The sequence below is a fragment of the Brienomyrus brachyistius genome, chromosome 15 (genome assembly GCF_023856365.1).
Source record: "Brienomyrus brachyistius isolate T26 chromosome 15, BBRACH_0.4, whole genome shotgun sequence".
NCBI classification, from domain to species: domain Eukaryota; kingdom Metazoa; phylum Chordata; class Actinopteri; order Osteoglossiformes; family Mormyridae; genus Brienomyrus; species Brienomyrus brachyistius.
Genome location: NC_064547.1, coordinates 21,053,526 through 21,067,667, shown reverse-complemented (window position 1 = coordinate 21,067,667; position 14,142 = coordinate 21,053,526). Strand labels below are relative to the sequence as shown.

At 42.2% G+C, this 14,142-nt stretch overlaps 1 protein-coding gene across 4 annotated transcripts; it reads right to left on the bottom strand.

Moving 5' to 3' along the window:
- Nucleotides 1-1,741: 1,741 nt before the first annotated feature.
- On the bottom strand, nucleotides 1,742-13,935 carry fbxo15 (F-box protein 15). 4 transcript variants are annotated; one of them, XM_048977489.1, is made up of 12 exons: nucleotides 13,872-13,935; nucleotides 13,121-13,154; nucleotides 12,856-13,031; nucleotides 12,249-12,335; nucleotides 11,828-11,932; nucleotides 10,501-10,737; nucleotides 9,880-10,080; nucleotides 8,026-8,155; nucleotides 6,223-6,305; nucleotides 5,525-5,670; nucleotides 2,855-2,979; nucleotides 1,742-2,359 (listed from the first exon to the last, which is right to left on the bottom strand). In XM_048977489.1, exons 3-12 carry the CDS (start codon nucleotides 13,011-13,013, stop codon nucleotides 2,090-2,092), a joined length of 1,542 nt encoding a protein of 513 aa, XP_048833446.1. In that variant the 5' UTR covers nucleotides 13,014-13,031; nucleotides 13,121-13,154; nucleotides 13,872-13,935; the 3' UTR covers nucleotides 1,742-2,089. The 4 variants fall into 4 exon arrangements, with proteins under 4 accessions (XP_048833446.1, XP_048833445.1, XP_048833448.1 ...); XM_048977488.1 differs by lacking the exon at nucleotides 13,872-13,935 and having other exon boundaries at nucleotides 13,121-13,303; XM_048977491.1 differs by lacking the exons at nucleotides 12,856-13,031; nucleotides 13,121-13,154; nucleotides 13,872-13,935 and adding an exon at nucleotides 12,758-12,783.
- Between the last annotated feature and the right edge of the window lie 207 nt (nucleotides 13,936-14,142).

The window sequence follows — 14,142 nt, the reverse complement described above, 5'->3', positions numbered from 1 at the left end:
TGGGGCCTGATTGCTCAACACCAGTGCTCTGTTAAAGGGAAGCCAGTAAATCAATGCAGTTAGCCTATAAAGTCGATGTATTGGTACAAGCTAGGTTTTAACGGCTAATCATGCAGCGGCACGATGGGTTTTAACTTTCATAAAAATGTTGCCATCTAGTGGCAAGTCTGCCAAGCACCTGATTTAAAGTATGTTGCCTCCTAACCTTTTTCCCTAATCCATCACAGGGCAGAAATGTACGCATCAACACACTGGGAATGACTTAAAGGCAAGTTTGTGGCTTCTTCATGGAGCGCAGTGTCTGGAGGAAACACACACAAACACAGAGAGCAAATACCAACCCCACAGAGAGCTGAGAGCAAAGGAGAAATACAACAGTAATACATAAATGGATAAGAGGCAAAAAAAACCGAAAAGGATTACAAAAAAAATACAGGGCCGGTGGGTCTACCCATTTCAGATAGGAAACAGTCCTATCTTTTTTTTTTTTTTGCCAGGTGGAGAAACAGAAAATCAGCTGGACAATAGGGAGAGTATTAGCCATTACATTACCCTGATCTGTCATTAACTATATATGTGAAAGGGGACTGCAAGAGGCCTGTGCTGAGGGGTGAAGGGGGACTGCAAGTGGATGCCTGCACTGTGGGGTGAAGAATTTAAAAAAAATATATATAATATATAGGAAAAATAATGTGGAATAAAATGTAATTCTCTGCGAAATACAATTCTCGAATTTTTACATAGTTGTTCAAAGATTATTTAGAAAACAGAAGTTTAGTAGTCTCCAGCATTGTGGTTGAATAGAGAAACAGATTAACAGCAGAGAGCAAGAATCTGAAATTGATCCTTGATGCTTTTTCAGTGTCAGCTACTATATTATACTGAAATGTATCTTGCTATTTGCACTTAATTCCTGTGTATTTTGAATGGTCTGTTTATACAAATCGTGCGTATTTGGATTCATCAAAGCTTGTTTGCATTAGTATGTGATGTGATTTCTATGTTTACATCTTGTCGATGTTTTACATCTTACATCCATGCTTACATCTTATATTTAAAACACTTGTATTGTTTTATACTGAAATTTTCATTCCTGACAAATTTGTTGCTGCACCTAAAAGGTTTACACTTATTGTAACAGTGGAATTGTAATTCTAGATAATGTAGGAAGATTTTTTTACCAAGTTGCTGGTGCAACATTATTGTTTATTATTTGAATAATAGTTACAATAATAATAATAATAATAATAATAATTCGGCATATACATGTCTGTGTATTTGCTACATTATCTTACAAGTATTTAAGCCTGACATTTCCCTGAACATAACAGAAAACGTTCAGTCTCCTCCCCACAGTGAGACATGCATCTTATTAAACACTGGTTTCGGACTGATACTCGGGATCGACTGATACCCAAAACCTAGGTATTGGTGTCGGAACTGAAAAAGTCAGATCAGTACATCCCTAACATACACACAGTGCAAGCGAGCGTCAGGAAGATTGTATGGTTGCATAAAAGCAGCAGAGGAGCCTAAAAAGTAAAATAACTGAGGAAACGCACAGATTTAATATGCAAATAAATGGACTGTGAAAGATGTAGATTACTATGTAGGACTCACGTCAATTACATTCCCTTATAAGGATGTTTGGTCACACATTTGGTTCTGATATATTGAATAATTCAACTGTAACATCCAAACGTGAAGGGCATCAAACACCCACAATATGAATGACAGAGTATTATGCATTCTGGAGTGGATTTATTTTAGAACAAATTTCAACCCAACCCCAAAATTCTGAAACGTTGAAAAAAATCAACAAAAATTGCAATGACTTCTTTCAAACAAAGAACATTTTAACTAACAAAAGTAAAACTAATACAGTAGCCATTGTAATAGCAACATCAAACCTCACTGCCTCTTTCAACTTCAACCACTGGAAGCTTAGGAATATAACATTTTATGTGTTAAAAACAAACAAAAACTAAAACAAATGATGTGTCAGCAGTTATCTCAATGCAAACATTTTGTAAGGCTGTTTGGTTCCTCAAAGAACAAAACAGGAAACCATGTTCCAGACGCGACTGCCTCAATACTCTCGTCCAAAATGCTCATTCACTTTGGAGGTGGAGATGTAGACCACAAGGTGCACAAGGAAGAACTGCGAGTGCTCCTTCATCCACACCAGGTCCAGCATGACCTTGCCGTCCATATCCTGGTGCTTGATGTAGAAGTCCTCCCCATTCAAGTCATAGGACACAGAGCCCTTGTCAGACAGGGTCATGGTCACAGGTACGCTGACGCACCAGAAGGGATGCTGAGCCTCATCAAAAACAGTCAGATTCATCATGCAGCAGTCCTGCCAATTAAATGCAAGAAAAAAAAAGTACTATATAAATAAAATACACATAATACAAAAACATTTTTTTTCTGTGTTAAACGTCCTGCTATGTTGTATCTTGTGAAGAGATGATGCGTCACTGCATTGCATTCAGATTAATTTATATATATATATATATATATATATATATATATATATATATATATATATATATATATATATATATATATATATATATATATATAATTTTTTTTTCTTCCAATTTCAGAAAGGTAGGAGCATGAGAGTGCCATTGGGTCTGCATAGAGCAGGGGTGGCCAGTCCTATCCACAGAGGGCCAGTGTATATGTAGATTTTTGGGGTAACCTTTAGCTGTGTTCAAACCCAGGTGTGAGGACTCTTCAGCCAAATCAGTCCTCTAATTAGTAATCCAATTAGAGAGTTGCAGTTAAAACCCGCACACACAACGGCCCTTTCGGAGTAAGATTGCCCACCCTCGGCAAAGAGGATTACCTCGATACTACCACCCAGAAAGTCAGACTTCCATGGCAGGATGAATTTCCCGGAGAGGGCAGATTGCTGAGACAGATTCTTCCTGCTGATAGCCGTCAGCTTTATGAAGCCATTTCGGATCTGGCCTGGGGCAGGGAGTTTGTGAAATGCAAAGGTCAGTACAGTGCTGCCTCTGCAGAGACCACTGCTGGCTTGGCCGTGCCCACCCCCCGCCGAATAAGCACACTGGGCAACAGCGGCCGCCAAACCTTAACAGTGTAAGCTACTTTTACGCAGAAAATAATCCAGGGAGTTATGGTCTCTTTTGCCAAATTTGGGAGGGAGGGGTATAGAAAGTATCATAACCGGTCGGTGACCGATGCTGTAAGCGATTTGGCGCCATCTACTGCTATATTACCGGCTATTTTATACATTGTACTTTATACATTTATTTTATACATACAAAATCAAGCATGCTTGACAAGACTTTCACACACCATATTTCATAATCCAGATGTCACTAACAAATACAGCAGGCAGGTCTAAAGGTAATGATTAGAGGTGCACAGACCCATAGCTATTAGATGGATCAAGTGTCGGCCGTATGTGACCGATTCATGTGAGATACTCATTTAGTTTGTTTAGTTTTCGGCAATATGTAAACAGGGAGCTCCTATTTATCGTCAAATCGATTCGTACAGCTACGTGGCACCCACTTCGTGTGTTTCAGTGGAATTCCAACTGAACACCAACGCTGCCACTCAGTACTTTTGAGTGTTAGCGAAATGACTTCTGCCTGCTGTGACGTCATATGCATACCCTTCGTAGTCAGAGGAGTACAAGAACATCAGAGGTTGAGGACGGCAAATGCAACCTGCATGCTTGCGAAGCAAACTAACAAACATGATTCCAAACGAAGTATTCTTTTGCTTAAAACAAGAACTAGTAGCACAGTGATTTGCAGTCTTTGCAAAAAAAAAAAGTTTCAAGAGATTGAAGCAGCATTTAATGGAAGAATCCCACTAAAAGGGCACGCAATTGTGCGAGACGACATGAGTAATACGAAAAAGCAGTGGATGATTTGGGAGTCGCTGGCTTGGGCGGTACTGCGCACTTGCTACTGCTTGGGATAAATTTTGTTGCGATAGCAGCCCCTTGTGTGCGGGGTGCTGCTGCCCGTAGGAGAAACACTGCGGGACATTTCATGCAGTCGCCACCTGTGTAACCTCGCTTGGAAGATTCGAACTGAACTGCAAATAACTCAAATACAAGATGTTAAAATGAGGTGGAACAGTATGTTATGCATGTTTCTAGTAGCTTAACCTAAGTTTTTTTGGCATATTTTCAATTGTATTTACTAGTTAAAAAAAAGTACAAATATTTATATAATACACATAATAAAATTAAGAGACAGCAGCATTTTTAGTTTCATTCATTTCTTGATTTATGGGTGTGCTTCTGCATAACATGCACATTTATTTGTAAATTCCAACCTGGCTCTGTTTCTCATTAATGAAGGGCTTCCTCCCTGCTTTATGGGACTTCAGACCTACTACTAGGAGCCTGATACACACTGTCCTAGCAGTGCACTTCACACTTAATGTTTCCCATTCATTTTGAAGGTCACCTGACGTCATGCTCCAATTTAGCTGAAAACAAATACATGTTGGAAGCAGTTCACCTGTTTACATTCTCATCCCTGCACTAGAATATAGACCAGTTTAAATTTTGACGTTCTCCCATGATAATGCGACATCATACGTTTTAAATCTATTACACACTGAATACTGAACTGAAGCTTGACTTAAGAATGATATAGCAAATCAAATCGCAATTGCAATTAAATAATTTTCCCCAAATCGCTTAGCCCTACTAATCAGCCTCTTCAGAACATTTGTACGGTGAGCAAACCCATCCATGCCGAGAGGAAACCTTAATCTGGCTGCTTTCTCATTCTAGGCTGTGGTCGTTTCTCTGGCCCAGTACGACCAAACCACTGAGACTCCCTGGAGGACAGGCAAATTAACACAGGCTTTCTGTTCTAGAGTACGGTCCAGTATCGAAATGGATCACAAGCCATAATGAGAACACTTTCACAATTTGTTTGGATATATTGCATTAATTTAAGGCAAAGGTCCCCATTAAAATACAAAATACAAAGAATGGGCTTAATTGCAGAGACTGAAATCTACTAGAAGCTGGTACCTGAAAAGATAGAACCTGGTTAGGGCAACTACAACGGCCCGATGGCCTAAATTTAACGTCACGCTTTTCGCTTCACAAACCACAAAGAATCAGAAGAGATCTGCTCTATATAAAATACACCTATTTTAAAGCTGAATTATTAAAAAAATCCCTCAACAATACATTTAATAAGTAAATGACTCTTAAACTCGACTTTAGCATTTTGCCATCACCCTCACAGGTGTTGAATCAACTGAATAAGAGCAGCGAAAAACTTGCTGAAATGCAGTATTAATTTAGGCATGTCGGTTTGATTACATTTTCAACATCTCCATTTCATTACCATTTTAGTTATGGCAGCTTTTTCAGAACACACCCCATTTCCTCCAGTATACCATTAACCTGATGATAATACATCGGTTGCAAATTCACACTCTGGATGTCACACACTTAGTATAAGAGAGTCATGGAAAAAGCAGGCAGCCAATCTGCCTCCTCTTCGTTCACCTTTCCTGCAGAAGAGCTGAGGGAAATGCCCCGACATGATGATGTTCATCGTGTTGTGGAGAGATATGTGCAGAGAGTATCCATGGAGACCATATTCGGGGTCCACATCATCAAGAGGCAGTCTGTCATCTGGTGCCACATAGGGGCTTAAAACAGAACGAAAAGCATTTAGAGACAGATGTTTTTTTGAAAAGTATACAGAAACACAGGCATATCAGCACACAAACATAGACCCCGTTTAATGATTTCTGAATTTCACAGGGCACACCCATACTATACATGAGCATCTACATATCCATATATATACATACATATTTGTGTGGATTGGTGCAATATGCAAATCAAATCTGCATGACAAGTGACAGATTACACTGGTACTCCCAGGCTGCATGCCACGTACACCCCGCACCCGCAAAAGAACTACGTGCACCAAAGCAGAATTTAGAAAGCAGATTAAGATGTATCTTTCTACAAACACGCTAATGCACACATGTACAAATGTAGTAATTAAAGGACAGTACGATTTAACAACAACAGATACAATGCTTTGCTCTCGGAATGTAACTGCCCTTGCTGTAAATATCGTCAATAGGCACGTCCATTTTAATGATTAAATATTTCCAGACTGTTTAGCGTCTGTCTGTCGTTAGGTCAGCACGTTGCCCTCTGTTGGTATTAATATGACAGTGTAAGCGCACCATACTGACGTCCCCAGCAGGCTTCTCTCCACCAGCCTGTGGAAGTGGAGGTTCACCATGATGAATACTATGGACCAATGGCTCTAAAAGACACACACAGTCTTCATTAAGGAAACACAGAATCAGCCTTTCATGCCGGTTTTTGGCAATTTAAATTTGAATATTAGACAAAGCGCAATTAAAATAGAACTGAATTCACACAAATTCATATACAGAGTGCAGGCGCAGCTGTACCAGTACAGCTGAACATTTCAATATGAACTGCATATAAGCATACACTGCATCACAGTGATAAAATGTCATTGTTTGGAATTAAATGCAACATTTTAAGTGTCATATTTTATAACAAAAAATAATTTGTCATGCTCTCTATGGTGAAAGAGCACTTCATACAGTGTTGCTTACAGAATTCTAATTAAATTCCTCGTCATTCCAATTCAACATCTTGTGGAATGTGACCAATTCAATTCAAAATTCCCAAATTTATGGATGGAATGGGCCACGATTCATAAATTCTCAAGTCCGCACAACCCTGGTCCTAATTACACCAAAATCCGAGGTCTCATTTATCAACTGTGTGTATGAAGGGTTTATGCATGAAATGTGAGTACTCACATTTTTACATGTATATTGGTCGGGATAATTTATCATTTTTATTTCTTCCTGTGCATACAAATGTGCGTTTATCTACGAATTATCCCAACCAGACATAAACGCTAATCCCTAGTGGTAGAGGAGCGTAGCTTAAGCAAACAGAACAACACAGGATATGCAGAGACTCACACTTAAATATCAGCCTTGATAGACAAATAAAATTATCTATTTATGTTTGTGCAAAGCATATGCAGTCAGGTCACGCTAATTAGAAATGGTACCAAAATCATATAAAGTCCATGTCCAAAAATAATATATCAGTCAATAAATACTTGTTTTACATGACAAATGACATGTCTGGCACAATTAATTTTCAACAACGTTCACTTGTTCCTCTACTGCGGTGTACGACGCACTAATTACTTACTGCAGCCAGTTAAACTCAACCTGAAATATCTTGCCTATTTCTGGTAGTCTCATCCATGGATGAGGGAGCAGTACTGTCAGTGTCACCGCCTGGAATGATTCCGGTTAGGGATGTTTGGCTGGTAAAATAGCTGCCATCATAGACAAGAGGTGACACCGACGTGGTGCTTGGCCCACGCCCCTGGCACGAACGTTGGATCTATGGGCTGCGACCCCTTTTTTCGGTGGCCATTTTCAGATCAGACACCCCTACCGCTGTTCTCATTACAGGTGACAACATTAACTGCATGTGTCACCTTTCCCCAATGCCAGGGGAAAGACAGACTAAGGGAATGGATCTCGTTTATAACCTGGACACTGCCTATAGGTCTCTTCAGTGGTTTCAGTTTCTGCGACATATTCTCCTATTTGACGCGTGTTGTGTGGAAGTTGTACGGCCATTTATGATTCATTGAGGGTGTTCGTGCAGATCAGTCTTCCCGTGCACATGCAGCCACATTTAGAACACGCAAGACTTCGTGTTCACATCGCATGACAGTTCGTACGTACAACAGGAAAGTGCCAAGTCGTCCGTGTGTAGCGGCGATTTGTATGCACGCATTTAGGAAGCATTCCGGAAAGACTTTGATAAATGAGACCCCTGGAGTTAAAAAGCGAGCACTGCACAGGCAGAAGCTTTCAGGAATATCTTAGTTGATTTCCAAATGAAAGGGCCTGATTTTGGCCTGCGTTCCCATCGCATCTGTCATTAATAAAGCACCTCGTGCCCTTATCCCTCCATACCCTCCATACTGCGATAACCAGTCCCGGGTGCAGGTGAAACAGCTTGATGAGTTGGTCGGAACCGAAGTACTGGCCAGTCCTCCGGATTGCGTCCCCGTCCACCTTGAAGATCAGGGAGCGCCAGCCGGGTCTGGGCAGACAGGCAGAACAAGTCGAGCCCGTTCATGGACCCACTGACAGCAGGTTTATTATTACTGCAGCCCAGCAAAATGGGCACCATGTGCTCATCTGAAGCAGAAAGTCAGACAGCTTCATACACAGATACATTACTTTGCAATGCAATGCAATGAATTTATTCTGCAACAGCAGACACTAAGAAATCCTGGCCATCTGTGGAAAATACTGCCCCGGCGCATGGTGGGTCTGGTTTGTGACACTGATAAATGTCAGACGGAGCCTTGTCCTGGCACAGAGGAGGTGGTCTTTAGAAGCATTCTTCAGAGCTAAATATCTGACGTACACACATGATTTTCCAGTCTGTATACTATTAATCTGGGTCCCTAACACATCCTCTTGGTAACTATGAGCGTGTGAACAGGCATGTGTTTGGCCTGGTGTACAAGGGACTGGATGTATTTACTCGACGACATGACCTCTGTAAACTAACCTACATCACATATTTGTGGGAGGGAGGACAAGAACCAAGATGGCCAGAGATCCAGTGTTATATGAAGAGCTACATCATCAGTTCTTATGGATCTATGCAATTCAACACAACCCATTATAGATCTACCAGTGAAAAATCTGTTTGGAGAATACAATGTAGGGAACAATTTCTGATATTTCAGTCTAAGCAAAATACAGTAAAACCTCGGATTGCGAGCATAATTCGTTCTGGAAACGTGCTTGTAATCCAAGGCACTTAAGTATCAAAGAAAATTTTCCCCATTAGAAATAATGGAAACTACAAAATATAAAGTAAAAGTACATAAAACAAAATTAACCTGCACTTTACCTTTGAAAAGAATCGTGGATGGTGTGAGGGAGACGAGAGAAGAGAAGAGGAGGGTTATTTTGTAGGATGACTTTCACTATAACTAACGGAATCACTGCTATCTGTTGGCTCACTGGAATCTTTTGCTTTTTGTGCGACTAACAAGGAACCTGTACAATGACAGGCGCTTTTGCCTCCATTTCAATTTCACAGCTCAGTTGTAATTACGTGATGCTAGGCATACAAAGCATATACACAATACTCGTATTGCAAGATCTTGCTCGTTTATCAAGTTAAAATGTAAAAATTTTGCTTGTCTTTCAAAACATTCGCAAAGCAAGTTACTCGCAATTCGAGGTTTTACTGTACAAGGAAGGCAAAAGGTCAACCATATGGAAACTGTTTACATTTCACTTGAGTTAACAATTTTATTGGCTCTAGAAATCTGTCACGCTTCTGGTTGATGAAGTTGAGATTCTTGGTTAATTTAAAACTTCAAGTTCAAAGCTAATTACACCACTACAAAACAGTTAATCTCAAGTCCCTAAGGCAATGAAAACCAGATGTCAAGCTAATGCCAAAAATCATTATGAATTTAGTTCCCAATTTTAAAATGCACCTCACTGGAGTATGCAAGTAGAGTTTATTTGGTTACTTATGGGAGGAAAGATTCTTCAAAGGCTCTTCTAGATCAGAGGTATTATCAGTTGTACTCTAACATCTCAGAAATCAGAAGCTGCTTGCGGCGGCAGCATTTTATTCTTTGTCGTAAATTTTTATAGCAGGAAATCTTGGGGTGGTAATAATTCTGCTCTATTGCTCTAGCAGGTCACACATCAGACACAAAGCTTGTCAGCTGATGGCACTTAAGGGAAACTGGTTAAGGAACTATCCCTCTCAGTCAAGGCACTCTGACGTACCTTTTCACGCCAGAGACACCCAGAGGCATCCGACGCACACCATGCAGCTGCAGTGAAGAGATCTTGTACAAGTAGGGGAAGCTGCCTTTGGTCCAACACAGGGTAACCCCAGAGTCGGAGAAGTAGGCGTGGGACTGTTCAAGAGTGGTTTCTCTCCCATGTTTGTCGGTCATGGTGATCTCCCACGAGACGTTCAGGCTCCTGAAAGGGGTAAAACCACCACAAGAAAAAAAGGTGTTAGACGTGTTAGGGGACAGGCAGAGAACATAGGGACATAGGAAAGGCAGAGCGCTCCATAACACTGCAATTACAGTAACACATGTTATACATGTCAGGGAAGGCCTCAAAAGAGACAGGAAAGAAAGGAGCATGTGGTAACCCAGGGGAGAGGTGAGCCAGGGCCTTCGATAACACCTCAATTAACGTGTCTCAATGTCAGGTGAGGTCTCAAAGGACAGGTGGAGCCCGTGGTAATCCAGGACAGACGCATATACAACAGAGTATATTGTATACCTAGCAGAGTTCCTTCAATCTTTACACGATGGTAAACAGAAAGCCTCCTGAATCTTATGACATCTGTACAAAACAAAGGCAGACATACGCCAGGGGTGAGCTGCTGACCTGAGCACCTGCACCGTGTCCCTGGACAGCCCGGTGTAAGGGTCCAGCCTCCTCAGCTGCAGCTTCCAGCGCTCCTCGCTGTATCCCGACATCTTCCTGAAGTAGACATTCCTCCAGTAGCCCTGCCCCCTCTCATGTATGCAGGCAGATTTCATCCTCTCCGTCACTTCCTCCGTTTTTCTGGGCTTCCATGCGCTCGTCTCAAATTCACGCAGGTACATCCTGTACCACACATAGCTGTGAGGAAGGAATCCGGCGTCAACACTTGCTCTCACTCAAGGCTGGACGGGCCATCGGACATACCAACAGGTTTGTGGGTCGGGAAAATGTATCGTGTAGGACCCCTCCCTGCTTGGGAAAATTCAGCCTGAGGATGTATGTGATAGGCCGGTCAAAAGGCCAGTGCCGATTTTTAATCCCTGTGCAGCCCTGCTGTCAGTATAGAATGGCAGGAAAATTAAGAATGGACTGTATTAAAAGATCTATTAACACTGCTATAAATTATTTACAGAGAAACATCCTTCTTCAGTTTCTAAGCAGATGCTTGTAGCACCTAAGCAGTATGTTAGTGTCATTATTCACTATTATTAGTTTTGCACAGTGCGGTGCATTGATGCATTCCCAATAAGTCAGAAGTGGAAAATTTCCAGCTTCCTACTTTAAAAAGTACAATAGAACAACTTGAATGGAAGAGATTCGTAATGAATGCTAATTTTGCTAGCGTTTCATGCTAACATAACACGGGGATACTCGCAAACGTACCAGCAGAATTTAGCACACAGTAAATCATGATGTACATTGTGTGAACAGTAAATAAGCATCCCGTTGGCTTTATGTTAGTGTTGCTCTGCAAACCCAGCACCGCCTTTACCAAGCTAACCCTTCTGTAGTGGAAAACCAAAGCGAGCCAGAACCGCGCAGTAACTAGTCTCTATCTGTGGTACAGCTAGGTTACGGGTCGGTTCCTGCATGCCAGTATAAAAGCGCAGACCAGCCAGTTTTAATGGCAGTTCAGTGGGTTAGGCATGTGTGCCCATTCCCAGCAGGTTGTGGGTTCATTGCCTGTACCCGACAGAGTAGTCATACCAGTACTGGGCCCTTAACCCAGCCCGCTGCAGGGATGCTGCTGGACACTCACTGGCTCTGATCGTCGCCTCTACATAACAATGGTCAAAAGCATCTGCTAGATAAATGTAAATCAGACAGCAATCACTAATGCTTAACTAGCCTGCTGTCCCGACAAAGTCTTCACCGTTTGTTTATAACCGAAAGCCGAGCAAAAACTACACAGAAAATGATCAGGAATAAAATGTAAATGAATACTTACTTGCTGTTGGCCAGCTCGTAAAACATCTTATTCACATGGCTAATGCAAAACAGGGAGGCAGCATCTAGGTGCAAAAGTAGCTTCTGGAGGACTTCGGGAGGCATTCTGGTGAGGGCAACATACAGAGCTTACTGGAATGGAGACTGACTAGGCCATATCTACAGCCTGGGAATGGCAGCTTGGCAGATAGTTCATTAATCCCTGCAGGGATGTACTTACACAGATGTTTAGCCTGTATACTTTACTTGTACCAGTAATCAGGGCTCCTTTGGCCACCTGACACATGGGCAATTTCTGCCCGTAATCGTTAATGTGCACATCCCATACCTTACAGAGTCAGTAACCTTGCAGAGTAACGACTTTGTTAGCTTGCAGAGCAAACGTGATTTGCATCAAATCTCAAACAGCACGTTTCACTTGCCTGTCGAGGTAGTTTTGGGTAGACCGGACCTGGCTTTGGCAGGCGGCAGCCGCCCTGCTTTGATGCTTTGCAATGCGACGTCCACGTCTGATAGGCGAAAGGGGGCATAGGTGTCACGGTGAAATTCAGTGGGAACACGACAATTGCGAGAAAAGTCACAATCTGATTCATTAATAGTGCAGACAGACATTGCGACAGATGTTCGCTGCACACTGTAAGGTTCATTTGACCGGAGCTACTGAATTTGACGTGCTACTGAAATGGTTATAATATTAATGAATTGACAGAATTTGTTTTCTGCTGCCCTGGTGCAGGGCCGTAGCCATGGTTTGGTAAATAGCGAGGTCCAGGATCCGGGGGGTGGGAGTGGATCTCATCAAAAACATCATTTAAACATTGAAGGGGATACAATGTATTTTTTTTATTAATGAGTTATGCGAAACGTTAGTTATTTTATTGTTTTATACTCTTTAAAAATTACCGAGGTCCGGATCTCGGTGACCACGTACGTAGCTGGCTACGGCCCTGTTCTGGAGGGAGGGGGCGCTCAGCAGAACCTCGCCTGGGGTGCCGGAACACCAACGGCCGACCCAGCTGGCAGCGGTACCTGGTCCGGTCGGACTCGGAGCCGGACTCGGCTTGCTGCAGCTTTTCGGTGGGGTCCCGTCTGGACTCAGACCCAGACCCAGACCCGGACCCGGCTTCCCTCAGCTTCTCGACGCCCTGCATGAAACTGGCCAAAGCGCGTCCGCGACCCGTGGCCATGGCAACCTGCTGGTGTCACTGGAAACACAGTGCGCGCACTTTGGGTTCGTTTGTAATCAGTAAGCATTTAAATTTCGTAAACTTTCAAAATTGCTATTTTATCTTACCGGTCAGAAAATGTTTCCCCCAAATTAAAAGTACCTTGCAGAAAAATAGAAAGAAAGTTACCAGCACCACAAACAACTTTACTACAGGCCAATTACTCGCTTCCCAACAAACTCAGAGCTTCGGCGCCTCCTGCAGCCTGACCACGTTTCGGACGCTGCTGTCCGCCGTCGGCTCACACAGCTCAGGCCCTCGCTCAGCGGTTTACGCGTGGTCTTAGTGCCGATGGTTTAGTGCCGCTTCTCGGGTTAGTGTTAGCAGACTATAGGCGAAACCACCTTAAGTGCTATCTGTTAATGTTTATTAAATTAGCATTAGAATGGAGAGCTTTTTAATATATTTTGTCCTTGTAGCTGCTAAACACATTATTAAAGCCATAAAGTTGTCTGCCTGCTACATTGGAATCTCCACTGAGTAAGTGTTTTTGATGGATTTTATTTAACTTTATTTGACTCTGGTCCTTAGATCTAATGTCATACTTCTTCACTTATATTGTTTGTGAAAAGGTTTACCACGATCAAACAGAGCAGCCACTGCATCATCATACATGAACAAGCACCTCACAAAACAAAAACATTTCATTCTCATAATTAAAACTTTTGAATGGTAGGCCTAGTGTGTGGATCAGAGACAAGATCTTGACACCTCATTAACTATAATTTGTTCTGTGAACAGCTCAGATACCACCTTCTCGAAAGTCTTCTACATAAAATAGAAATGGGTTTCAGCGCGACTCCACTAAATTTGGATTACCTGGAGGTCCGTTTGTTTGATTAGGAGCTGTATCTTCTGCAGGCCCTGTCTAATCACATTGAAGTACCTCCTGCTATCACCCTGGCTTTGCAAGAGCTCTTTGACCTTGTGAGGGCATATCTGGAACGTCCAGCCCTACTGCCACACAGGAAGTCACTGCCACCAATGGACGACCCAAGAGTTTGATTGAAGAACAACGTTTGAAAGAAATGTTCCATACTCAACTTCCTGTGCCTTGCATAGCCACACTGATGGGTGTTTCAGGAAGAAC

What these genes read in the sequence shown, in the direction of transcription:
- fbxo15 (XM_048977489.1), bottom strand. Translation starts at nt 13,013, where the DNA reads ATGGCCACGGGTCGCGGACGCGCTTTGGCCAGTTTCATGCAGGGCGTC. An exon ending in ACCCAAAACTACCTCGACAG is followed by an intron (nt 11,933 to 12,248) that starts GCAAGTGAAACG and finishes TGCCCTCACCAG; the next exon opens with AATGCCTCCCGAAGTCCTCC. An exon ending in GGTGTCTCTGGCGTGAAAAG is followed by an intron (nt 8,156 to 9,879) that starts GTACGTCAGAGT and finishes CTGTCTGCCCAG; the next exon opens with ACCCGGCTGGCGCTCCCTGA.